This window comes from Caretta caretta, chromosome 2 (assembly GCF_965140235.1).
Source record: "Caretta caretta isolate rCarCar2 chromosome 2, rCarCar1.hap1, whole genome shotgun sequence".
Taxonomy (NCBI): Eukaryota; Metazoa; Chordata; order Testudines; family Cheloniidae; genus Caretta; species Caretta caretta.
In genome coordinates this window covers 30,389,575-30,415,279 of record NC_134207.1, presented here as the reverse complement: position 1 = coordinate 30,415,279, position 25,705 = coordinate 30,389,575, and the positions used below count along the sequence as shown (strand labels likewise).

Sequence of the window (25,705 nt, the reverse complement as noted above, 5' to 3'; positions counted from 1 at the left end):
GCAAAAAAATTGCAAAACTTATGACGATCAGAAGTGAAAATAATAAATTTAAATGAGCTTTTCTGATGCAGTACCTGAAAGCAGCAGTTCCATATTGCTATTAGTAAGTGTCGCATTTACTCTCCCCGATGATGCATTGAAACTGGTCACTGTTAAAGTCATGGGCTGTTTCTTGCCTTTATAATTGTAAGATCCTTTCCATATATAATTTTGGGCAAATACATCATCAGGAACTGTAGAGATATGAAATATATATTAGTATGGATTGCAATATTTAGAGTATACAAAGTCACAGATCTCCAACCAAATGCTTGACAAAATATGAACATTTTCGTCTCTTTTTCTTCTGATCTTATATATCACTTGAGCAATTGGCTATGATAGTTAGTCAAAATCCTCACACAGTAGGCACTAAAACTGGCATAATCACCCATAAAATAAAACATGCATGTGGGTGATATACAGTAATGATGATACATAAGAACCCATCCACATGTAAACCTCCACTTGATTGAATAATGGACACATGTTGTAATACAAAATTAACTGCACAAAGTATAAATTTAATGGCTGTATCTAAAAGACCAGATTCCCCTCAGTACCAAGATTTTCCATTCCAGCATACATAGAGATCATATAGCTAGCATTAAATGTGCGTCCACAAATCTCATTCTTTAAATATTAAAAATCATTTGACACATATTCAAATGATACTCTACCCTGGGAAAAATGTCTCTTTATCAGGTCACACTGAAATTACAAAGATGGATATAGGAGCCAAATTCTTACTCTTAATTGGAAATTTACTTAAGAAGATTTGTCTTATCACTAAATGCTTAAAGAAAACCAATGTAAGATTATCAAGATCAAAAAAGAAGTCACACCCTATGCACAAACCACTGAACAGATCATGGAGGAAAGAGGGAATGGATCTCTCTGATTTATATCAATACTAATGAGCCTTTCATAGGCACACAACTGTAAAATGGCTCACTTTCAGTAAAGATATTTACATACCAGCATAACACTCAAACACAGAAAATGATTTAGCAGCTTCATTTGATGCTCTGCAGACATTCCCATAAAGCTTACCAGGGTAAAGATATCCTTTATTCATTATAACCTGGGGTACTTTATGATGGCTTAAGACACTCACCAACTCAGATTTATCAGATTCAATATTCCGCCCCAGATTGGTCAAACAAAGTTTAAGATCACTATGCAGGCTAATATTAAAAACATGTAGATAAAGTAATAATACCCGACTCTTATACAATGCTTCCTTTCATCAGTAGATCTCCAAGTGCCTTACAAAGGAGGTCAGTGTCATTATCTACACTTTACAGATGGGAAAAGGGAGGCACAGACAGGTATAATGACTTGCCAAGGTCACCAAGAAGGCCAGTGGCAGAGCTGGGAAGAGCACCTGGGTCTCTTTATTCCCAGTGCAGCGCTCTATCCAGCAGAAAACACTGTCTCACACTTCAGGATATTTAATACACATATGAAGCTATACAAGGAAAAATAAGCGAAGTTCCATTTGAGTACAGTACCACTGATACTGGAGACAGAAGACAAATGGGAAGCTGAATTACATATCTCATGGTCAGAAGGTAGGGAAAAAAATTGGCAGAATATCAGAGAGTCATTCAACATAAATAGATTTTACGGGAAACCAAAGACTCTACATAAATCTGTAGCTAACATTCTGAATACTGGAGTCACCACTAACCAGCAGCACATATGCCCCATGTAGTTTTTCTTGCCACATAATACAAAAATATTGGAATTGCATGCAAAGGTCTTTTCACAGTACTGACTACAAAGATCTGCCCTCTGCGAATACACACCCACATATATATGCTGGAATTAGTAGATGAATTAAATCCTCTAGCAATATCAAAGAATGGATGTTGATGTCTCTAACAGTAGCCAAACATGTAATTTCCTTATTTATCAAATGGAAATTTAATTCTTTTTTTTATGCCAAAAGCTGTTAATGGCTACCAGCAAGCATGCTTTTGATATACAGGCTGTCGCAGACACTGTGAAAGCTGGTAGGCGTGCAAAATGGAAAAAACCATTAAGATCCTTTATGGAGTAAGATAGGAGAAACAAGTGAAGACACTGGCCAAGGCACTGGGCCTCATGGGAAAGTCTGACCAATAACTAACTCAGAGAGAATAAGAGGGGGTTCTCTGGATGCTGACTGTGAATGCTGGGACTTAGGAACTGACTGATTGCAGCTGTGTTTGTCTGTGTAGATGTCAAAGACAGAAAGAAATGAGAAAGCCAGAAAATCTGTTTGTTGGAACAGAGACAGAGATCCTTGGAGCACAGGACTGGCTGGAAAGGCAAGATTTGAATTGTGAGCAAGGAAACTGCCCATTGGCACTTGGTCTTACTGTGTTTAGGGAAACCGGACTTTGTGTACATGCTTTGTAAAATAAAAACAGGACTGCACCAAAGGAATAATAGATTCACACAACTTCTACTGGAAACAAGCTGGAAACTTTGGAGAAAGGGGTAACATCTCTATTGTATTCACAATGCTTTAAAAATTGGTAAGTGTACCTTGAATACAGAAAATAAATATACATACATAATAAAAAGGGAAAAATACATTAAGCAATTAATTGTGCATCTCTTAATCACATTGATATGCACTTGGTCATGCAAGTAGTCCTACTTAAATCACTAAGGTGTAAGGGCTGAACAACTGAAGTCTTGTGGATTCACCGTTTGCAACTGTGATAACACTGTATAGGGTTGTGAAAGAGAATGTTTTTTATATATATCTTACTACAAAAAGCAGTATTATATGCAGTTGTAAATAATATGTATACTGATCTTGTGATCCTGAGTTGGACATTTCCTGGGATGGGAGTGGGGGGCAAAGGAAAAAACAGGGGAGTGGGAATGTAAAAGAAAATAAAAGATAAAAGCAAAAAGAAGAATAGATACATACGTGATTACATTCCTTTCTCCTGATGTTGGGATAACAACTGAGGTATTAATTCAGAGCTATGTGCCCACAGAAGGGAATAAAAAAACCTCTTTCCTCCTAGATGAGTTACCTGGATCTTGGATCTGGCTATAGAGAATAAGTGGGCCAACTCATGCCCACTTACTCCCTCCCTAGAGCAGGTGGACAGAGAGGGGCAAACAATGGGCAGAGCATGGCTCCACTCCATAATTTACTGACCCATGTAGCTGAGCCGGGGATGATAGGAGTTGGGAAAGAAAAGACGGTACATTTAAAGCTGACATAGCCCAGCTGCAAAGTATTCTCCCCACGCCCTCAGAAACAAGGAGGAAGCAGAGAAGGTGCTATGTTTCAGAGGTACCCCTCTGAATTACAGAGGCCCCTGTGGTTACTCTTAGGATGGTGAAATTTATGTGCCACCCATTGCTCAGGGCTATGCTTAAAATTGTAATCCTCTAGACCTTAAGAAGCTCGTTCATTGCATTATAATTCTCATTTATCTTTGTATTTTCCTTGGAAACAAAGCAATCAAATAAAATTAAAGACAAGTTCAACATATTTGATCATCCAATCAAATATATACAGCTGTATAATTTAAATATAACCCCCCCAACCATTCAGATACAATTAAACACACTTATTTAATTCTTATTCCATTGCCTTAAAGATTGCTTAAGCATTTGCCTACCATATAACCTGAGATTTTTAATAAGGACATTAACACTCAGCAAATCTAGTCAGATCACAATGGATTCATTGCAGTGTATGAATTTCGTCACCCTTCTTTGCCCCTGTACAAGTAGTAATTGCATTTTTCACAAGTGAAATTCTAGTAGGGCTTTTCCCCCATAACAAATTGTCACCTAAATATTGGTTAATTTGTGAGCATCAGGAGAAGCAGAATGTGATACACAATATTGCAGCTGTTCCTGCCAACCTTCTTCCTAAAAGTATCCATTCATGGTGGTGGATTTTTTTCCCAAATGACTTATGTATGCAAACAAAATACTATAAGTAGATATTATAAACTGTAAATAATGTTTGTTTTAATATATGAAAAGACCCTGAGAGATATGGCAAGACTTCTGCCATGTGGCTGACATCCTTTGTAGGAATGCTCAGATATGTCAAAGCTTAGACCAGAGCTTCAGATAAATGACAAACGTACATAAATATGTGAAACTGAAGAGTACTGATAATGCTGTTGGACTTGAAACTGTATATTTAAATACTAAATCTTACATTAACATCAAGATTAAAAATTAAGGCTCCAACCCTGCAGTGAGATGTGCTAGTATGGACTCCTATGCCAGTGAGCAAGCCGTGCAACTCTAAATGTGCTCAGGGGTCCATGCTAGCAGATGCTGAGTCAAGATCTGGTTCTAAAGTAATCAAAAATAAAGAAATACAAAAGTTAAGGTTCTAATAATGGAGCTAACATTTACATTTTGGTTCCTAAAGAGAGAGAGGGAAATCCTCATCTAAGAGTACTGATTCAGGTGTTCAAATACGTGCTTTTTAGGTGTTTGAATTGAGTGATTTCCTGGATTGGACCTTTATGCATGTACACAGATTTAGACTTAAATCCTTTACTTAGAACACTAGTTACACTGGAGTGAATAAATGTTTCCAGGATCAGGGATTCTAAAATTAAAACACCAAGGTTTAATTTGCAAAGTGGGCCCAATATTAGTAACGAGTATTTTCACATAACAACTTGTTTGTAGGATGGGGCCTACAGAGCAAACTACTATAATTTGGAGAACTTCAGGTATTATAATCATGAATGTGGGTATGTTTAAAGTCCACATTGCAGTATATATTTTACAGTAAAGGGAAATATGTGAGGAATGTTTGACTCCAACCACCCAAGTATTCCAGATCAACCACAGTTTGATTGAATCTACATTATCAATCCCAGGCCATGTTAGTTAAATTTGGGCCAGTACTGGTTAAGGTTGTTTGCACGCCAGGTACACTAGCACACATATTCCTGCCAAGCCAGCCCCAGGACATCTTTAGTAAGCAGGGAGTAGGAGCTTTAGAATCATAGAATATCAGGGTTGGAAGGGACCTCAGGAGGTCATCTAGTACAACCCCCTGCTCAAAGCAGGACCAATCCCCAACTAAATATCCCAGCCAGGGCTTTGTCAAGCCTGACCTTAAAAACTTCTAAGGAAAGAGATTCCACCACCTCCCTAGGTAACACATTCCAGTGTTTCACCACCCTCCTAGTGAAAAAGCTTTTCCTAATATCCAACCTAAATCTCCCCCACTGCAACTTGAGACCATTACTCCTTGTTCTGTCATCTGCTACCACTGAGAACAGTCTAGATCCATCCTCTTTGGAACCCCCTTTTAGGTAGTTGAAAGCAGCTATCAAATGCCTTCTCATTCTTCTCTTCCACAGACTAAACATCACCAGTTCCCTCAGCCTCTCCTCATAAGTCATGTGTTCCAGTCCCCTAATCATTTTTGTTGCCCTCCACTGGACTCTTTCCAATTTTTCCACATCATTCTTGTAGTGTGGGGCCCAAAACTGGACACAGTACTCCAGATGAGGCCTCACCAATGTCGAATAGAGGGGAACGATCACGTCCCTCGATCTGCTGGCAATGCCCCTACTTATACATCCCAAAATGCCATTGGCCTTCTTGGCAACAAGGGCACACTGTTGACTCATATCCAGCTTCTCGTCCACTGTAACCCCAAGGTCCTTTTCTGCAGAACTGCTGCCGAGCCATTCGGTCCATAGTCTGTAGTGGCGCATTGGATTCTTCCTTCCTAAGTGCAGGACTCCGGACTTGTCCTTGTTGAACCTCATCAGATTTCTTTTGGCCCAATCCTCCAATTTGTCTAGGTCCCTCTGTAACCTATCCCTACCCTCCAGCGTATCTACCTCTCCTCCCAGTTTACTGTCATCTGAAAACTTGCTGAGGGTCCAATCCACACCATCCTACAGATCATTTATGAAGATATTGAACAAAACCGGCCCGAGGACTGACCCTTGGGGCACTCCACTTGATACCGGCTGCCAACTAGACATGGAGCCATTGATCACTATGCGTTGAGCCCGACAATCTAGCCAGTTTTCTATCCACCTTATAGTCCATTCATCGAGCCCATACTTCTTTAACTTGCTGGCAAGAATACTGTGGGAGACAGTGTCAAAAGCTTTGCTAAAGTCAAGAAATAACACGTCCACTGCTTTCCCTTCATCCACAGAGCCAGTTATCTCATCATAGAAGGCAATTAGATTAGTCAGGCATGACTTGCCCTTGGTGAATCCATGCTGACTGTTCCTGATCACTTTCCTCTCCTCTAAGTGCTTCAGAATTGATTCCTTGAGGACCTGCTCCATGATTTTTCCAGGGACTGATGTGAGGCTGACTGGCCTGTAGTTCCCAGGATCCTCCTTCTTCCCTTTTTTAAAGATGGGCACTACATTAGCCTTTTTCCAGTCGTCCGGGACTTCCCCCGATTGCCATGAGTTTTCAAAGATAATGGACAATGGCTCTGCAATCACATCCGCCAACTCCTTTAGCACTCTCGGATGCAACGCATCCGGCCCCATGGACTTGTGCACGTCCAGCTTTTCTAAATAGTCCCGAACCACTTCTTTCCCCACAGAGGGCTGGTCACCTCCTCCCCATGCTGTGCTGCCCAGTGCAGCAGTCTGGGAGCTGACCTTGTTCGTGAAGACAGAGGCAAAAAAAGCATTGAGTACATGAGCTTTCTCCACATCCTCTGTCACTGGGTTGCCTCCCTCATTCAGTAAGGGGCCCACACTTTCCTTGGCTTTCTTCTTGTTGCCAACATACCTGAAGAAACCCTTCTTGTTACTCTTAACATCTCTTGCTAGCTGCAACTCCAGGTGTGTTTTGGCCTTCCTGATTTCACTCCTGCATGCCCGAGCAATATTTTTATACTCATCCCTGGTCATTTGTCCAATCTTCCACTTCTTGTAAGCTTCTTTTTTGTATTTAAGATCAGCAAGGATTTCACTGTTAAGCCAAGCTGGTCGCCTGCCATATTTACTACTCTTTCTACACATTGGGATGGTTTGTCCCTGTAACCTCAGTAAGGATTCTTTAAAATACAACCAGTTCTCCTGGACTCCTTTCCCCCTCATGTTATTCTTCCAGGGGATCTTACCCATCAGTTCCCTGAGGGAGTCAAAGTCTGCTTTTCTGAAGTCCAGGGTTCGTATTCTGTTGCTTTCCTTTCTTCCTTGTGTCAGGATCCTGAACTCGACCATCTCATGGTCACTGCGTCCCACGTTCCCATCCACTTTTGCTTCCCCTACTATTTCTTCCCAGTTTGTGAGCAGCAGGTCAAGAAGAGCTCTGCCCCTAGTTGGTTCCTCCAGCACTTGCACCAGGAAATTGTCCCCTACATTTTCCAGAAACTTCCTGGATTCTCTGTGCACCGCTGTATTGCTCTCCCACCAGATATCAGGGTTTTTTTTCATTTTTGTCAAACACCACCTTCAAAGCAAATCAGCACCAATTGATTCATTCCTATCCCCTGTCAACTCCTTTGTGAAGGTAATCCTGAAGAATTGCTCAGCTCTTCATTAGAGTCCTGTAAAGTAAACTACTTCCTGGACATAATAGCACATTTTTCCAAAAGAAACTTCAGATAAAGGAGAGCTTTGTTAAGCTTTAAAATGTCTTTATGCCCCATGTACTCTACGCATCTCTAACAAAGGTCCTTAGGTTTTACTATACTTATCAGCCTTACATAATACCGAAAAAATATGGACATGCACATATGGATATGTGTGATATAGAAGAACAACTTTCTTATTTTAACATAATTGCCTTTATCATTGCTAAAGTCTGCAAACAGAATATAAATATGTATTTCAGTACAGAGTGAGACATCAGGACAGAGGGGCTGGTTACACTGAAAGAGTACATAAGTTTTGTTTGTTTGTTTGTTTTGAATTTAAAAAACAAAACATTTTAATAGGGTAAAATACAAAAGTAGGCAATGAACAGTTCTCGGGCTACTTAAATTTCTGTATTAGATTTGTATTGATTTATTTCAAATACAGAGACACAAATGAAAAAAAAATACTTTGATGTTTACATTACTGATTATGTGGATGAGCTAGTGTACACCAACCAGTCTGATTGCTGAAGTCAGTGAGACTTCGCAAATGCACAGAGGTTGGAGTTAGCTAATCCTAAATCAGTGGCTAAGATTCATAGAATTTAAGGCCAGAATGGACTATTAGATCACCTAGTCTCACCTCCTGTATATTCCAGGACATTACATGTCACCGATTTACCCCTGCATTGAGCCCAGAATTTGTATTTGGCTAAAGCATATTGCAGAAAGGCATCCAGCTTTTATTTGAAGACATCAAAAAATGGGGAATCCACCACTTCCCCCGGGATAGATTGTTCCAATGGTAAATCACCATCCCTTGCTAAAGAATTGTGACACTTCTAATTTGAATTTATCTGGCTTCAGTTTCCAGTAATTGGTTCTTGTTATGCCTTTCTCAGCTTCATTAAAGAGCCCTTTCGTTCCTGGTATTTTCAACTTGTTAAGGTACAGATACACTGCAATAAAGTCACCTCTCTATCTTCTTTTTGATAAGCTAAACAGATAGGAACTTCCTCTCTTTGATAAAAATAGACCCCAAATGTCCATGAACTAAACCCACATGCTAAAAATTCATGAGTAAAATACAAGGGGGGGGGGGTTAAGAGCAACCAACCTATATTCAATATTTAGAGAAGCTAAGTAGCAAGCCATCACCACAGACTTTTGAAAACACCTGGTTTCATAACTGCAGTTACCAACTACTTCGATGTCTGTGTACTATTGAGAGACTGGAGTATGGTTTCTGAAAAACTTTTTGTTTAGCATAAATCAATTTAAGGATCAATATTTACCTGCCAAGAGTTAGATTCAGCCACAGTCCTTTTCCTGTGAAATCATTTACACCAGTACCAAATGAGTCTGAAACAGTGCTATTCATTTGGTATCATTTTCAACCACTGCACTGACGTAAGTGACTGTATGAGGTACCAGGCAATGCAGTAATGGGCCCTTGGAATAAAGTCAAGGTACTCACCACTTAGTTTAGGACTCGGTGTTCCCAAAGCTGGTCTAGGGTCTTTCACCAATATTTTTGATCCAGCTGTTGGAAAGAACGACAAAAAGATGGACAACAAGTAACCATCTGAAGACATTCAGTGGGACATGTGCTCCTAAATCACTTAATCACTATTAGTTCCTTAGCCCACAGTACCACCTTAAAGGGGATGGGATGTAAATGTATATCACCAAAGAGGAAAAAACACATATACATCAGAGGATGTTCAGAGAACTTTAGTAGACAAACAGGATGTATTTGCATAATACAATTTAAAGTTCCATATAGGGACTAATCAGATTGCTTGAATTAGTCAAATGGAATTATCCCCTTCCAATTTGAACCTGATTCATGCTAACTGTCTTTTACGTGATGGCACTACCCAAAAGTTCTGGTTTTCTGGAATAAAGTGTTGAATAAAAAAATATATATTGGAGACAGACCTTCTGTACAATGGACACATGGATCTTTATTACTGAGATCCCTTTTATATTTTTGGTCTCCCTTATACAGATGAAAAGGACTCAATTATTTGTTCCCTTTAAGTCAATGATTCAGTCATTTTTGAAAAAAACTATTTTCATTTCCATCAGGAGGAACAAGAGAATACAGTGCTTTTCTCCTAACTACTTCCCCCTGTGGGAGGAACATGGCTTTTCATCTTTCTCTCTGTAATAGGTCCCTCAGGGTATACTATATTTCATTCTAATAAGAGTTAATAATTTTGAAGACATTACTCCTTCTTCTCATCTTCCTGTAATACTGAACAGCGAGAAGTGAGAACCTTAGTTTTAACCACTTTTTGAGCCATTGATTTGTTTTACAATTGCCAAGATTTGGAAAAAAAAAAAGATCAATCAAATGTTCCAAGTGAAAGCAAAGAAGCAAGAAGATAAACTGTCAATGTTTCATCTCCTGACTTTTAAAGGATATCGAAGTTGTTAGTAGACCTCTCTTACATCCACTGACAAGGAGTGGCTTATTGCTTAGGGACACAGATTCTGGTTTGCTGTGTAAACAGGGGTGCTGTTCTGATTTTTTAAGTTCAGGTACTCCACCCCCATTACCTTATTTTGAATAAAGCGTAGATAAAAAGAACTGTGAGGATACAGAATCCTATCCCCCCAAACTGGAGAAAGGGCATGGCTGCTAGAAAGATTACGGCATTTAATATCACCTGTATTCCTTTTTTCCACCGTATGCAGAGCTGTGGCTCAGGGGATCCACAGAATGTGTATCCCCAATGACCATAACCCTGCCAATACTAGAAACAACCATGCACTCCCACAGAGAAAGATGGCATTGAGCTTTTCTCTCTGGTGAACCCTAATTCTAACCCTAACCCAGCCCCAGCAGAGAGTGAAAATGCAGCATTTCGACTATGGTTTTGGTCAAATGGGATTGCAGTAGATCACCTTTAGGCAACTACTGTTGTTTATTTTGAAAGCAGCAGAGAAAATTTCTTGGAACAAATTCCTGTTACCCTAAAGGGTCCCTTAATTACAAAGGAAAGTATCAAGACATTCCAAATATGGACAGAGGTATTTAATTCAAACAGGCAGTACCCTGAAGTAAAACAATAGAAACACTGGAAAAGAAGATCACTCCATGGTTACAAGGAGGTTTCTTTCACACAAAGATGATGTTTGTTTAACTCCACACATTTTATTTGGAATACCTTGATAATATTTATATTAAGATGTGCAACAGAGCTCAGTGAAAACTGGAATTTCCATCCTTTGGGAAACTGTGATATTTCAACAGATCAGGACAAAAAGTTGAAATATCAAAAACGTTCATGGAACAAAAAGTTCAGACATTTTTAATTTTGAAATGGCAAAACATTTTATTTTGGAATTTCTGATCAAAACAAAACATTTAAATATTCCCAAATTGAAATGTTTAATTTCAATGTGTGATACTGACCCAAAACATTTAGTTCTGAGTTTGTTCAATATTAATCTACATTTCCCTGTGATGGCATATTGTCTCGTGACAACTGCACTTTGGGTACCTAATGCCACCATTCTCCCCTATGGTCAGGCTCCCTGACCAGACTACATCTTCCATGATGCATCCATAGCCATGTCACTTTCATGATATGCTACACTGCTCAACTGGAGGGAAGACTCCATCTGAACACCATAAAAGGGATGCAATCTGGTTGCAGCTGGCCAGCCAATGGAGCTGGTTCCTACATTAATCCCCATTGGTATAATGAAGCAAGACAGGATGGGCAAATTTCACTATCATACAGAATTTCTTTATTATGCTTTGTAAATATCAAAAAACTAGAGGATTAGGTCTTCAGCTTCAATTGTTCTTAGAATCATAGCATCATAGAATGTCAGGATTGGAAGGGACCTCAGAAGGTCATCTAGTCCAACCCCCTGCTCAAAGCAGGACCAATCCCCAACTAAATATCCCAGCCAGGGCTTTGTCAAGCCTGACCTTAAAAACTTCTAAGGAAGGAGATGCCACCACCTCCCTAGGTAACACATTCCAGTGTTTCACCACCCTCCTAGTGAAAAAGCTTTTCCTAATATCCAACCTAAATCTCCCCCACTGCAACTTGAGACCATTACTCCTTGTTCTGTCATCCGCTACCACTGAGAATAGTCTAGATCCTTCCTCTTTGGAACCACCTTTCAGGTAGTTGAAAGCAGCTATCAAATCCCCCCTCATTCTTCTCTTCTGCAGGCTAAACAATCCCAGCTCCCTCAGCCTCTCCTCATAAGTCATGTGTTCCAGTCCCCTAATCATTTTTGTTGCCCTCTGCTTGACTCTCTCCGATTTTTCCACATCCTTTCTGTAGTGTGGGGCCCAAATCTGGACACAGTACTCCAGATGAGGCCTCACCAATGTCGAATAGAGGGGAACGATCACGTCCCTCGATCTGCTGGCAATGCCCCTACTTATAAATCCCAAAATGCCATTGGCCTTCTTGGCAACAAGGGCACACTGTTGACTCATATTCAGCTTCTCATCCACTGTAAGACCTAGGTCCTTTTCTGCAGAACTGCTGCCGAGCCATTTGGTCTCTAGTCTGTAGCAGTGCATTGGATTCTTCCATCCTAAGTGCAGGACTCTGCACTTGTCCTTGTTGAACCTCATCAGATTTCTTTTGGCCCAATCCTCTAATTTGTCTAGGGCCCTCTGTATCCTGTCCCTACCCTCCAACGTATCTACCACTCCTCCCAGTTTAGTGTCATCTGCAAACTTGCTGTTTGCATCTTCATGCCATTCACTTAAATTCTGAATTTAAATACAGGCTAAATTTTCATGTATACTTTTCAACATGCCATCTTTTTCTTCTTATATGGAAAGCACATGCTCCCAAACATCATCCTGTACAGTAAGTTTTATAACCCCAGAAAACCCAACATCAGCTCTGCATATCAGTGAAGTTCTGCAGTTTTGCAAGGAACAAACTTATGGTAATATAGACTGAAATGAGAGTGGATCCTCTAGGCTTGCATGTCTGGAGTTCTAATTCATATAACATGTATACAAGAGTATTATACAATGCATATGTCTTGTACATGAATATAGGGTACAATTTTCAAAACAGCCCCAGTGACTCAGGAGTCTGAATCCCATTTTCAAAAAGGATTTAGGGACCTAAGTCTTATGTGCTAAGTCAAGTGGGTGCTTTTGAATACTTTACCCACAAATATATAATGCTATTATATGAAATACAGAAAAAGACAGCATAATATACAGATTTTAAAGACATATATTTATGTGATATATTGTTACTAAATAGCAAGTAAGGGAAAATTAAAAGTTTAATATTTGAAAGGCAGAGGGAGGGGAGGAGGAGCAGAAAGGGTTACCTTCACAAACTGGAACTTTTCCAGTCCACGTGCCATCAGATCTACAGACTCTGTGTTCTGACCCTCCTGCTAGGAAGAAGCCTGGCTGACAGGTATAAATCAATGTATAACCGAGTGAAGGGAGATCCATTCCAGCCACATTAGCATGAACTGGAGCCTCTGGTTGTTTACAGCTGTGTGCTACAAAGAAACTGTACGTTACTTTTTAGTTGAAATAGTAAAAATATATCAGGAAAAAACAACCACAAACATTTTGACAGGTAGTTAATTAAACAAAATGCATTAGCAACAATTACTTATATGTATATGTTCTTTCTCATCCGAGAGCTCACTAAGCACTTCATGTTTTATAAACTCTGGGCCCAATCCTGAAAGCAGATACATGAAGCAGATCTTTATTCTTATGTGACAGCCCACTGAGTTTGAGCGTCCACCTTTGCAGATTTTATGGAAGGCCCAAACACCATATACATGTATTGATTGCCTTCCACAGCAGTAACAGGCAACCACCCATTGCATAAATTGCAACAATTGCTTAATACCAGGCAGCAACTAAATAAGAGTTTAGAACAGGAAATGAAGAAAAATGGTTACTAACCTGTTCTGAAACTATTGTTCTTTGAAATATATTGCACATGTCCATTCCACTTCAGTTGTTTGCAAGCCCTAGCATCTGAGATTTTCCCTCAGTGGTACCAACCAGGGTAGCACATTCACCCGCCGCTGCCAAGTGCTGCTGTGCAATGGTATAAAAGGCAGAACTGCTCACAACCCCCCTCTACTCCTTTTTACTAGACTGTTGAGCGATAGCATAATGAAAAGTAAAAGTATGTCCTGAACACCAAGTTACAGCTCTACAAATATTTAGAATAGGCTCTTGAGCGAAAAAGGCTGCAGACCCTGTGTGTGATCTTGCTGAACGTGCTAGCAACCTGTTCAGTGGAGTTACATAGACTGGAAGGTTTCAGAGTAGCAGCAGTGTCAGTCTGTATCTGCAAAAAGAAAAGGAGTACTTGAGGCACTTTAAAGATAGTCTCTAAGGTGCCACAAGTGCTCCTATAGACTGGAAGGCACTTCATCCTGTCCAAAATCACCATTACAGTTGGGAGGGAGACTGAAACAGTTTAGTCCTATCCAAGTTAAAGGCTAATGCTCTCCTAGCATCCAATGTGTGGAGTCTCTCCTCGTCCTTATGACCATGAGGCTTAGCGGAGAAAGTTGGTAAGTATATTGTCTGCTTGATGTGGAAGTGAGAAATCACTTTGATGAGAAATTTGGATGAAGACAGAGATATATCTTATCCATGTGGAAGACAGTGGAGCAGATACCAGATCTCTCAATTCTTCTACTCTCTTTGCAGATGTAATTTCTACCAAAAAAGCTAACTTCATTGACAGATGAAGTAACAAACCGGTAGCCAGTGGTTCAAAGGGTGGACTCGTTAGTGTTGCTAACACCAGGTTTAAGTACCAAGGAAGAATGGGGTCATCTACTTGGGGAGATAACCAGTCCAGAGCCTTCAAAAAAGTGAGTGAGTGACATGGGACTGGAGAAAAGGAAGCTATTACCAGTCGGAGTGTGGAAAGCCAAGATAGCTGCTAAGTGCAGCTGATGGAAATTTCAGGTATAGCATGTGTCGTATTGGATCTTGTAGTGGAGAAACACCTTTTTGTTGATATCAGAGAGAGAAACTTTTCCACTGCAAGTGGTAAGTGTACCTGGTAAAAGTTTTTTGCTATTCAAGAGGGCATTTTGCACATTCCTTGAACAGATCTCCTACTGAAGTGTTTACCACGGAGCATCCAGGCTATAAGGTGAAGGATCTCTGGGTAGAGATGGACAAGGTAACGATGATTCTGAGAGATTAGGTCCAGGTCTGGTGATAGTGTCAATGAAGCCCTGGTAGAGAGGGTCAGTAGCATGGAAAACCAATGCTGGTAAAGCCACGCCAGTGTGAGTATTATGTGAGCATGGCCATATTTAATTTTTAACACCACCCTGGGTAGGAGTGGAACCAGAAGGTTCAAATAAAACAGGAAAGCATCCATCAGAGACCCTGGACTGTGACTGGACAGTGAACAAAACTGATGACACTTCCTGTTTGGTTAGGTTGCCAATAGGTCTATCTGGGGAGCACCCTAGACTTGGAAAATATGTCTGATGGAGAGACCACTTGTGGTGACTGGTGAATGATCTGCTCAATCAGTCTGCAAGAGTGTTCAGGACACCCGTAACATAGAGGGTTTGAGTTTGAACTCTCAGAGGAGTATTGCTTCTTGGCATAGAAGCAACAATCTGACCTCTCTCTTTCTGTTCACCTAGGACATCACTGCCCTGTTGTCCATAACAACTAGTAAACTCCTTCCTTTGATTTGGGTGAGGAAAGTGTGACAAATGGCTAGACAAATGGCTTTGTGAGAGTGGTCCCTGAAAAGGGATTTGGAAGTGGGGAGGAAATGGGGGTAGACATAAATTGAAGGGTATATTCCATGCTGGGACAAAATGAGAGCAGAAGAGGCTGGAAAACTGCAACTGGTAAGCTGTCCTCTATGAGAATGTCAGACTGATTGCTTGGTGTTCCCAGGCTGTTTGGATGAGTTCAGTGGACAAAAAAGGAGACAGAGGTGGTCTCTTCCTGTAACTTTCCCTTTTTCTTCTAGAGTGCTTCCTGGTGACAAGCCATAAAGGAAACATAACAGCAGGACTGCTGTGGATGGAACAACTACTTCTTTGTGAAGGACTGTAAATATCCAAAAACTTGAGGGTAGGCCTAGAGTCTTTTTGGCTATGAAGCTTGTCATCAGTCTGTTGGGGAAAAAAAGCATCGGCCCCTCAAAAGTGAGATACTGAACGGTTTGTTAGACCTCCTGAAAAAGAACTGATAACTGGTGCCATGAACATCTCTGTATTTTAATGGCTGATGCAGCATCCAATGCACCCTGAGGCAAGATCCTGGCCACCATTTTTTCCTTATCCACTACTGCAAGAAACTTTTTGTTTCAGCTCCTCTACCAGCTTGTCTGTAAATTTTAATATATTGTTCCATAGGGAGAAATTATAAGTAAGGTTCCGTGTTTGTCACAGAGATCACGGAAGTGCGGCTGGCCCGAGAGCCCCCTGAGCAGCTCAGGCACCCCCTGGACCAGTCACACTGGCTGCTGCTGGGGCAGTCTTGGCCCCCCCACTACCACCCAGCAGCAGGGCTGGGGCACGGGGTGGTGCTTACCTGGGGGGGGGGGGGCTCCCCGGAAGGGTGACAGCAACTCCCCTCCCTCAGCTCCAAGCTCCATGTGCTGTTTCCACCCATAGGTATCGCCCCCACATCTCCCATTGGCTGTGGTTCCCAGCCAATGAGAGCTGCAGAACCGGGGCTTGTTGCGGAACGGAGGCAGCACGTGGAGTAAGGAGCTGGGGTGGCAGCTTCCTAGAACTCCACCCAGCACCCACGGTGCCCCCTTGAGCACCTGAGCCCCCCCCCCAAGCTGCATCCCCCCATCCTCCCCAGCACCCGTGGCATCCCCTGGGCCACGCACCCCAGCACCAGTGGAGCTTGCCTACCCGCAGCACCTATGCACACACCCAGCACCCGCGGCATCCCCCCAGTACCTGCAGCGCCCCCTGGGCTGCCCCCTTCCAGAACCCACAGCTTCCCCAGTGCCATCCCCACGAGCTGCTGCTTCCCCCCCCAATTTTTTGTCAGGGGTATATAATAAAAGTCATGGACAGGTCACGGGCCGTGAATTTTTGTTTACTGCCCGTGACCTGTCCATGACTTTTTCTAAAAATACCCGTGACTAAAACGTAGCCTTAATCATAAGTTCCAAGCAATGCTAGCTGATTAGAAATCTGGAGCTGTAGTAGAGCTGTCAAACAAACTTTCCTGCTAATAACACCAAACTTCTTTGCATCTTTTGATTTGCAGGTAGATGCCTGCTGACTCTGGCACTCTCTTTTGTTAACAGCTCAGGCCACCAAAGAACGTGATGGTGGGTGTAAAAATGTTAACCCCCCCGCATAATACCTCCTCTGATGGAAGATGGCATTTGCCACAATACTTTTGTGGGTCCCAGAACAGTTTTATTTATGGGGAACATCACTTGAGAAGATTCCAAGGTATCAACCAATCTGCGTGAGCTCTCCTGAATTACTTCCACCTGTACATCTACGGAGGAAGACACCCTATTTAAGATGTCCTGGTGAGTTGTGTAATCATATGGGAGGAAACACCAGTCAGCCACCACCTCGTCAGGCGATGAGGAAGAGGGACACATGGCTGGCTGAGGTGGAGCTTCCCTTTTCTTCCTAAGAGGGATTCACTAAGGCAGATTGAGCTCAGTACCTGGAGCGGCTTCCTGCAGCTCTGCACCACTTTGTGCTGTTTGCTGGAGGATGTAGAGGGGACGGGTTGCGGAGAAGATATGCAGGCAGGAGGAAATCCCCACAGGTTCCAATACGGTCATTGATATGGCACCAAAACGCAATTTCTTCCCGACCATGGCTCCCTGTTAGCCAACCAATGAAGAAATTCCAGTGGATACCAGGGTGGGGAGAGCGATCGCTTATGTGATGTGGCTGCGACACATAAGATCCAACTTCCAACTCTGGTGATGAACCTGAGTCATTTGACCAGGGAGGTGGGGTGCTTCTTTGTGCCAGGGTAATGTGAAAAGGTCTGGAGAGGACTGCCTTGGCTAAATAATTGCTGGCTTGCCTCTTGGTGATGCCATACAAGGGAGTACCAGAGTGTCCAGAAGTGCCCACAGTACCAGGGGCTGAACTCTAGTAGCTGGCAAATCCCCATGAGTGTCTGCTAGTACTGGGTGAGCTGTCTCTTGAACTGCCAGCAGAGTTTGCACCAAGAGACTCAGTAGATCACATTCTATGTCATATGCTTCAGGCATTGATGGCACAGGAAAAATCTCTGCTAAACTACAGATGATGGCATCACTGAACAGGATGGTGCTCCCTTAGAGGTCAGTCTGAACAGCACAAGTACTGGTGTAAAAGTTGACAACTTTCTCTCCCCCGAGGTGCAGTCTGCACAGGGGAGTGCCTTGACACTGAGTGCACTCTACCCTCCTTCCCAGCTTATTTGCTGGTCTCTGGTGCTGGGGACCTTGATCTGCTTGACGATGGATCCCTTGATACAGTCTCCCGCTGCTTCTTCTTTGGTACTAGATAAGGAGATTTGTTCAAAGACTCTGCCATGACAGAAGTACTGCTGTTAACTGAAGGAGAGGCATCCAGTACTTGACCCGAATAGGAAGGCTCCAAGGGTGGCTGCTGGGGGTTGCCTCTGCAAAAAAGTGCTTTAGTCTGACCTCCCTATCCCTTTTAATTCTGGGCTTAAAGTTCCTTCATCTTTGGCACGTGTCCCTGACGTGGGCTTCTCTTAAGCACTGCAGGCACCTGGAGAGCAAGTCACTGACTGGCATCAGCTTCTTGCAGCCATCACAAGGTTTGAAGTCCAGAAACCAGAGCATGCTCCAGCACCAGGCATTGGTATCCAGAACAGGCATGAACTGAAGTGTACACTGAGTACACTATTTTTTTTTAAAAAAGGAAACCTACAAGTAGAAAACTATGAACTATTAACAAATACCAGCTATATTCAATAGAAATGCTAAAGCCTTGACTACATTGTCACTTTACAGCCCTGAAACTTTCTTGCTCAAGGGTCTGAAAAAACACCCTCCTGAGCGTGGCAAATTTCAGTGCTGTACAGTGGCAGCGTAGACAGTGCACCAGCGCTGGGAGCTATTCCCCTTGTGGGGGTGGTTTCTTCAGAGCGCAGGGAGAGCTCTCTCTCTGGAGCCGCACCTACACCACCACGTTAAAGCTCTGCTACGGCAGTGCTTTAATGTTGCTAGTGAAGACAAGTGCGTCCCTCTTTCTTAGGGAAACACTTGCAGTAGGTAGGTAGAACACTCTGATAACCATCACAGGCAGTAAGAAGGAATTGAAAAAGGTTGGGGGTGGCTCTGCCCTTTATACCATCATGGAGCAGCATGAGACAGCACCGGGAGCACGCTAAGGGGTAAATCCCTGTTGCTAGTACATGGTGTGCACAAACACCCAAAGTGGAATGGACATGTGCAATCACTCAAAGAAAAATAATGAGTCACCCTGAAGTTACAAGGAGTAATTTTAGGTAAAACAGACTGTAATTATCCTGGGTAGAAATTACCCAGAATGACTCTTAATGAACCTACTTTTGAGAAAAACATCTTGGTACAGGTGTCTGAAACATTAGTTTTACACTGGATCCAAAACATGGCACCTTCAACAGAAGAGTGCCCCCTTTCATTGCAGTTGAGCACTGATTCAGCACTCAGAGGGAAGAGTGTCACCTACTGAATCACTAACACAAGTCACAGAGCAACCTTGCATGCTCCCATCCATGTAATGTGTGGTTCTCATCCTGCTGATCTTATGTTATGAGTTATGACATATCTTATGACCATCGCAGATGGCATGTTTTCAGGCTGTTTGTAGAACTGGAAGGCATTACTTGTGACATTACAGTATAAATGAATCAGCACTACAAGACAATAGTTTGCATAAGTCTTAAGAGAATGCATAGTCGCCTAGGAGAGAAACAGCTTCCCTGACTTAGAAAGAACTTCCTCTCTCTTTCAGATATGACTAATTATTGTTACCTTAACAAATTACCACACTGCCCTTTTTCAAAGTATCAGCACTGGGTACTAGGAAAGCAGTGCAAACAATTTCTTACTATTAATACTGGAGCATATGCTTTGAAACCTCAGACGAAACTTAGTGGCCTTGATGTTCCACTTGGATGAAGTGCAGAGGGGGCTACTCCCTGATTCAGGGCTGCCCATCCCCAGTGCAATTTAGGGCAGCACAGAGTTTTACCATGATCCCTTTTCCTTTCCTCTACCCCTCCTGCAGCCACACTCTCACCCTCGCTCATTTATCTGATAAAGTAGCATTGAATCCAATCAACTATAAACAATAATAAACGGAGCTTTGGTTTTCCTATGTCTATAACGGCTTGTAGAACTGTGAAAGATTAAAATCACATGAATATGGATAAATTGAGTAAAATATGATTTTAATCTTTCACAGTTCTACAAGCCGTTATAGACATAGGAAAACCAAAGCTCCGTTTATTATTGTTCACTACTTTTCAACAATATAGTACATTTAAGTTAATTTAAGAAACCTATCATGGGTAACTATTTCCATCCAAGACTAACAGAAAAATATTTATCCCCATTACTTACGTATACATTCTGGCTGAATCCCACTCCATGTAAGATCAGGGAGGCAAGATCGGGTTGTAGAACCTTGGAGAAGGTGTCCTTTTTTACATTGAAATTGAACAACATTTCCCACCTAATGAAAAAGTGAAAGTACAATGATGTTATCACAAGGAAATATAAATTGTTCCACAATCAATAGGGAAAACTCCTACACAGAATGCAGTATGGATAAGATGAGCTGTGAAGTCCTTTCAAGAGCTGGGCAGAAAAAGGGAATTCCATTCTGTGGAGGATTTGGTACTTTGGAAGTAAACCCTCAAATTTCAGAAATCTCAGTGAAAGGGAATGGAGCCCTAACTCTGGGACAGTTTATGTAGTGGGATCTTGGAAGCCGTGGAAGCTCTGGCTGCCAAAGGGCTGCGAGCCTGGGAGCCCAGACTGCCAAGGAATCACAAACTGGGAGCCAGCCCTTCCAGGCTCTCATCTCCTTGTCACATTGTCAGGGGCTGCCACGGATTTCGGTCAGTGTGCTGGCAGGAAATCAGGCAGGTTTTGAAACCTTTGTGGCAGTGGGTTTCATTGAAACTTCTTTGAAATTGAACCATTATGTCAAATGTTTCTGTTGGAAGGAATCAGCAAATTCTGATGAAAAATGTTTCACTGGAATTTCTCTGACCAGCTCTAGTTCCTTCTGACTCAAGCCTCCATGGTTCAAGCATTTTCTTTTAGCTTTGAGCTCTATGGTGTTTAACTTTACTCTCTCACTACAAGAAGAGAAAAAAAATCAATATGTTTAATAGATAACAATGTGAATACATGAAAATCTACACTCTTAACTCCTCGAGCTCATCATTTGTTTAGGCTTGGAATGGATAATTTGAAAAAAAAAAGGAAAGGATTCTTTGCAAGTGAAGCAAAATAGTGTCTGAATGCTCGCAGTATCATCGCTTTTGAATACACTAAGTACAGGGCCATTTATTATACACTGAGAATTGTTAACTCATATACACTTGTGCTTAAACATCTTTAGATACAGACGTCATAGGTCAAATGTGCCATCTAGTGAGCTGTGTATCTTTTGATGCATGTTTGAAGGAGAGGTTGTTGAGTTTGCACTAACTTTCCATAGCACAGTGCATTCACATTTTTTTTTAAATTTTGATTAAGTTTAAAAGGCTTGATAAAAGTTCTTGATCCCCAAAAGGTAAAATATGCACATCTTTCGTAACAACTGAATCCCGTTAACCATAGTGCTTCACTACTATAAACAATTATTCGAAACTTTATAGTACAATTCCATTTCAGCTCAGTATTCTCATCATGGTGAAATGTAATAATAACCCATGAGCTATGCATAGTACTTGTATGTGAATTAATAGTGAAACTTTTTTTTCCCTTACAACATCCACTGGACTATATAATTACTTTAAAGAGATGCAGCAAATCAGGTTTTCATAATGAAATACATACTAGGAAAACACTATTGACAGTTATTGAAATTACATTGAATTGCAATATTAATGCTCTTTTATCTGATAAAGTAGCATTGAATCCAATCAACTATACTAGATTGCTTGGCAATACGTGTTACTCTTATAACAGATTAGTGGACATCAGCTCTCCATTTCTTCAAATGAACAGTTTTGAACCAAGGTTTCTTCTATACCTGTTCTATTTATTTGGTATCTGTCAATCAAACAATATTTTGGCATTCTGGTTATGAAGCAAACATCCTTTTGCTCCTGCTCCAGCCACCAAATCAATACCACTGTGTTAAACACATTTGTAACATTTCAATGCAAATGACATATGAATCTACTTATTCTCCTCTTTGTTTCAGAAACATTCTTTTGAAGAGGAATCAACAATTTTCTATGAAGGAAAGAACTGGATACATCCCTTTCCCCCTTTACTTTCACCCATATTTTGCACGTAAACACAGTGGCATAATTTTTGAGATGCTGAGTAGAGGAAATTCCACTGGCTCCCACAGAAAGCAAGGAGAGTTACATATCAGGCTGCTTAGGGATCCAATATGAAAATATTGGACTAAGTAACTTGTTCAAGATCAAGAATCAATGACACATCATGTAAACACTCAGGCTGAAAAAGGAGGTGCTGTCGTCATCATGAATAGGTCAGAATATGAACAAGAGGCTGCTCGGCAGCTCTCCAACAGCACTTTCTACAAGCCATTAGCCTCTGATCCCACTGAGGGTTACCAAAAGAAACTACACCATTTGCTCAAGAAACTCCCTGAAAAAGCACAAGAACAAATCCACATAGTCACACCCCTAGAACACCGACCAGGGGTATTCTATCTGCTACCCAAGATCCATAAACCTGGAAATCCTGGATGCCCCATCATCTCAGGCATTGGCACCCTGACAGCAGGATTGTCTGGCTATGTAGACTCCCTCCTCAGGTCCTATGCTACCAGCACTCCCAGCTATCTTCGAGACACCACTGACTTTCTGAGGAAACTACAATCGATTGGTGATCTTCCTGAAAACACCATCCTAGCAACGATGGATGTAGAGACCCTCTACACCAACATTCCACACAAAGATGGACTACAGGCCATCAGGAACAGTATCCCCGATAACGTCACGGCAAACCTGGTGGCTGACCTTTGTGACTTTGTCCTCACTCATAACTATTTCACATTTGGGGACAATGTATACCTTCAAATCAGCAGCACTGCTATGGGTACCCGCATGGCCCCACAGTATGCCAACATTTTTATGGCTGACTTAGAACAACGCTTCCTCAGCTCTCATCTCCTAACGCCCCTACTCTACTTGCGCTACATTGATGACATCCTCATCATCTGGACTCATGGAAAAGAAGCCCTTGAGGAATTCCACCAGGATTTCAACAATTTCCATTGCACCATCAACCTCAGCCTGGACCAGTCCACACAAGAGATCCACTTTCTGGACACTACGGTGCTAATAAGCTATGGTCACATAAACACCACCCTATACTGGAAACCTACTGACCGCAATGCTTACTTACATGCCTCCAGCTTTCATCCAGACCACACCACATGATCCATTGTCTACAGCCAAGCTCTACGATACAACCGCATTTGCTCCAGTCCCTCAGACAGAGACAAACACCTACAAGATCGCTATCAAGCATTCTTACAAACTCCTGAAGTGAAGAAACAGATCGACAGAGTCAGAAGAGTAACCAGAAGTTACCTACTACAGGACAGGCCCAACAAAGAAAATAACAGAACACCACTAGCCATCACCTTCAGCCCCCAACTAAAACCTCTCCAATGCATCATCAAGGATCTACAACCTATCCTGAAGGACGACCCATCACTCTCACAGATCTTGGGAGACAGGTCAGTCCTTGCTTACAGACAGCCCCCCAACCTGAAGCAAATACTCACCAGCAATCACAAACCACACAGCAAAAACACTAACCCAGGAACCATCCTTGCAACAAAGCCTGTTGCCAACTGTGTCCAAATATATATTCAGGGGACACCATCATAGGGCCTAATCACATCAGCCACACTATCAGATGCGCGTTCACCCGCACATCTACCAATGTGATTTATGCCATCATGTGCCAGCAATGCCCCTCTGCCATGTACATTGGCCAAACTGGACAGTCTCTACACAAAAAAATAAATGGACACAAATCAGACGTTAAGAATTATAACATTCAAAAACCAGTCGGAGAACACTTCAATCTCTTCGGTCACTCGATTACAGACCTAAAAGTGGCAATTCTTCAACAAAAAAACTTCAAAAACAGACTCCAACGAGAGACTGCTGAATTGGAATTAATTTGCAAACTGGATAAAATTAACTTAAGGCTTGAATAAAGACTGTCAGTGGATGTGTCATTACACAAAGTAAAACTATTTCCCCACGTTTATTTCCCCCCCACTGTTCCTCACACATTCTTGTCAACTACGGGAAATGGCCCACCTTGATTATCACTACAAAAGGTTCTCCCGCGCCTCCCTCCCCCCCCCCCCGTTCTCCTGCTGGTAATAGCTCACCTTACCTGATCACTCTCCTTACAGTGTGTATGGTAACACCCATTGTTTCATGTTCTCTGTGTATATAAATCTCCCCACTGCTTGCATCCGATGAAGTGAGCTGTAGCTCACGAAAGCCTATGCTCAAATAAGTTTGTTAGTCTAAGGTGCCACAAGTGCTCCTTTTCTTTTTGCGGATACAGACTAACATGGCTGCTACTCTGAAACCTATCAGGAATTCTATCCACTTTAGGCTCCATAGTAATCTTCAATCAACATTCTAATATAGAAAATCAGAAAGAGTCATACAAAAAGTGAAAACTAGGTCAAATGACAAAGGATAAATATTAAAAAAAACAGCACAAGCATGTAGGGACAAAATTTGAAAGGCCAAGGGACAAAATATGATTAAAGGGTAACAATAAAACATTTTGCAAATACATTAGAAGCAAGAGGAAGACCAAGAACAGGGTAAGCTCATTACTCAATGAGGAGGGAAAGACAATTACTGAAAATACAGCACTGACCAAAGTGTTAAATTCCCTTTTTGTTTTAGTTTTCACCAAGAACTGATCAGATGACTAATACAGTGAACATTAGTGTAAATGGGGTATGATCTTAGGCTAAAATAGGGTAAGAACAAGTTAAAAATTACTTAGGCAAGTTAGATGCCTTCAAGTCACCAGGGCCTGGTGAAATATATCCTAGAACACTTAAGGAACTAGCTGAAGAGATCTCTGAGCCATTAGCAATTCTTGTTGAGAATTTGTGGAAGACAGGAGAGATCTCAGAGGACTAGAAAAAGGCAAATATAGTACCTATCTATAAAAAAGAGGAATAAGGACAACCCAGGGAATTATAAACTAGTCATCTTAAATTCACTTCCCGGAGAGATAACAGAGCAAATAATTAAACAATCAATTTGTAAGCACATGGAAGATAATAAGGAGAAAAGTAACAGTCAGTATGGATTTGTCAAGAACAAATCATGTCAAACCAAGTTAATATCCTCCTTTGACAGGGTAACAAGTCTTGTGGATAGGGGGTAAGCAGTAGATCTATTTTGACTTTAGTAAGGCTTTTGATACTGTCTCACACGACATTTTCAAAAATAAACTAGGGAAATACAGTCTAGATGAACCTATATTAGGTGGGTACACAACTGATTGGAAAATCATACTCAGAGTGTAGTTATCAATGGTTCACAGTCAAACTGGAAGGGTGTATCGACAGGGGTCCTGCAGGGATCTGTCCTTGGTCCAGTCCTGTTCAATATCTTCATCAGTGATTTGGATAATGGCATAGAGAGTACACTTATAAAGTTTGTGGGCTGGGAGGGGTTGGAATTGCTTTGGAGGATATGAGTTGAATGCAAAATGATCTTGATGAACTGGAGAAAAGGCCTGAAACACACAGGATGAAATTCAATAAGGACAAATGCAAAGTACTCCACTTAGGAAGGAACAATCAACTTCACAAATTCAAAATAGGAAATGATTAATAGGAAGGAGTCCTGCAAAAAATGATCTGAGGTTACAA

At 41.6% G+C, this 25,705-nt stretch overlaps 1 protein-coding gene across 3 annotated transcripts in view; it reads right to left on the bottom strand.

Moving 5' to 3' along the window:
* The window catches only part of CSMD3 (CUB and Sushi multiple domains 3), a 1,179,008-nt gene that overhangs the window by 13,136 nt on the left and 1,140,167 nt on the right, over window positions 1–25,705 (bottom strand). For all 3 annotated transcript variants that reach the window (XM_048841517.2, XM_048841518.2, XM_048841519.2), the window contains 4 exons: window positions 20,185–20,296; window positions 12,935–13,114; window positions 9,078–9,143; window positions 75–233 (listed from right to left, as the gene is read on the bottom strand). In XM_048841517.2, coding sequence (XP_048697474.2) covers window positions 75–233; window positions 9,078–9,143; window positions 12,935–13,114; window positions 20,185–20,296 — 517 coding nt within the window. The remainder of the gene's footprint in view (window positions 1–74; window positions 234–9,077; window positions 9,144–12,934; window positions 13,115–20,184; window positions 20,297–25,705) is intronic.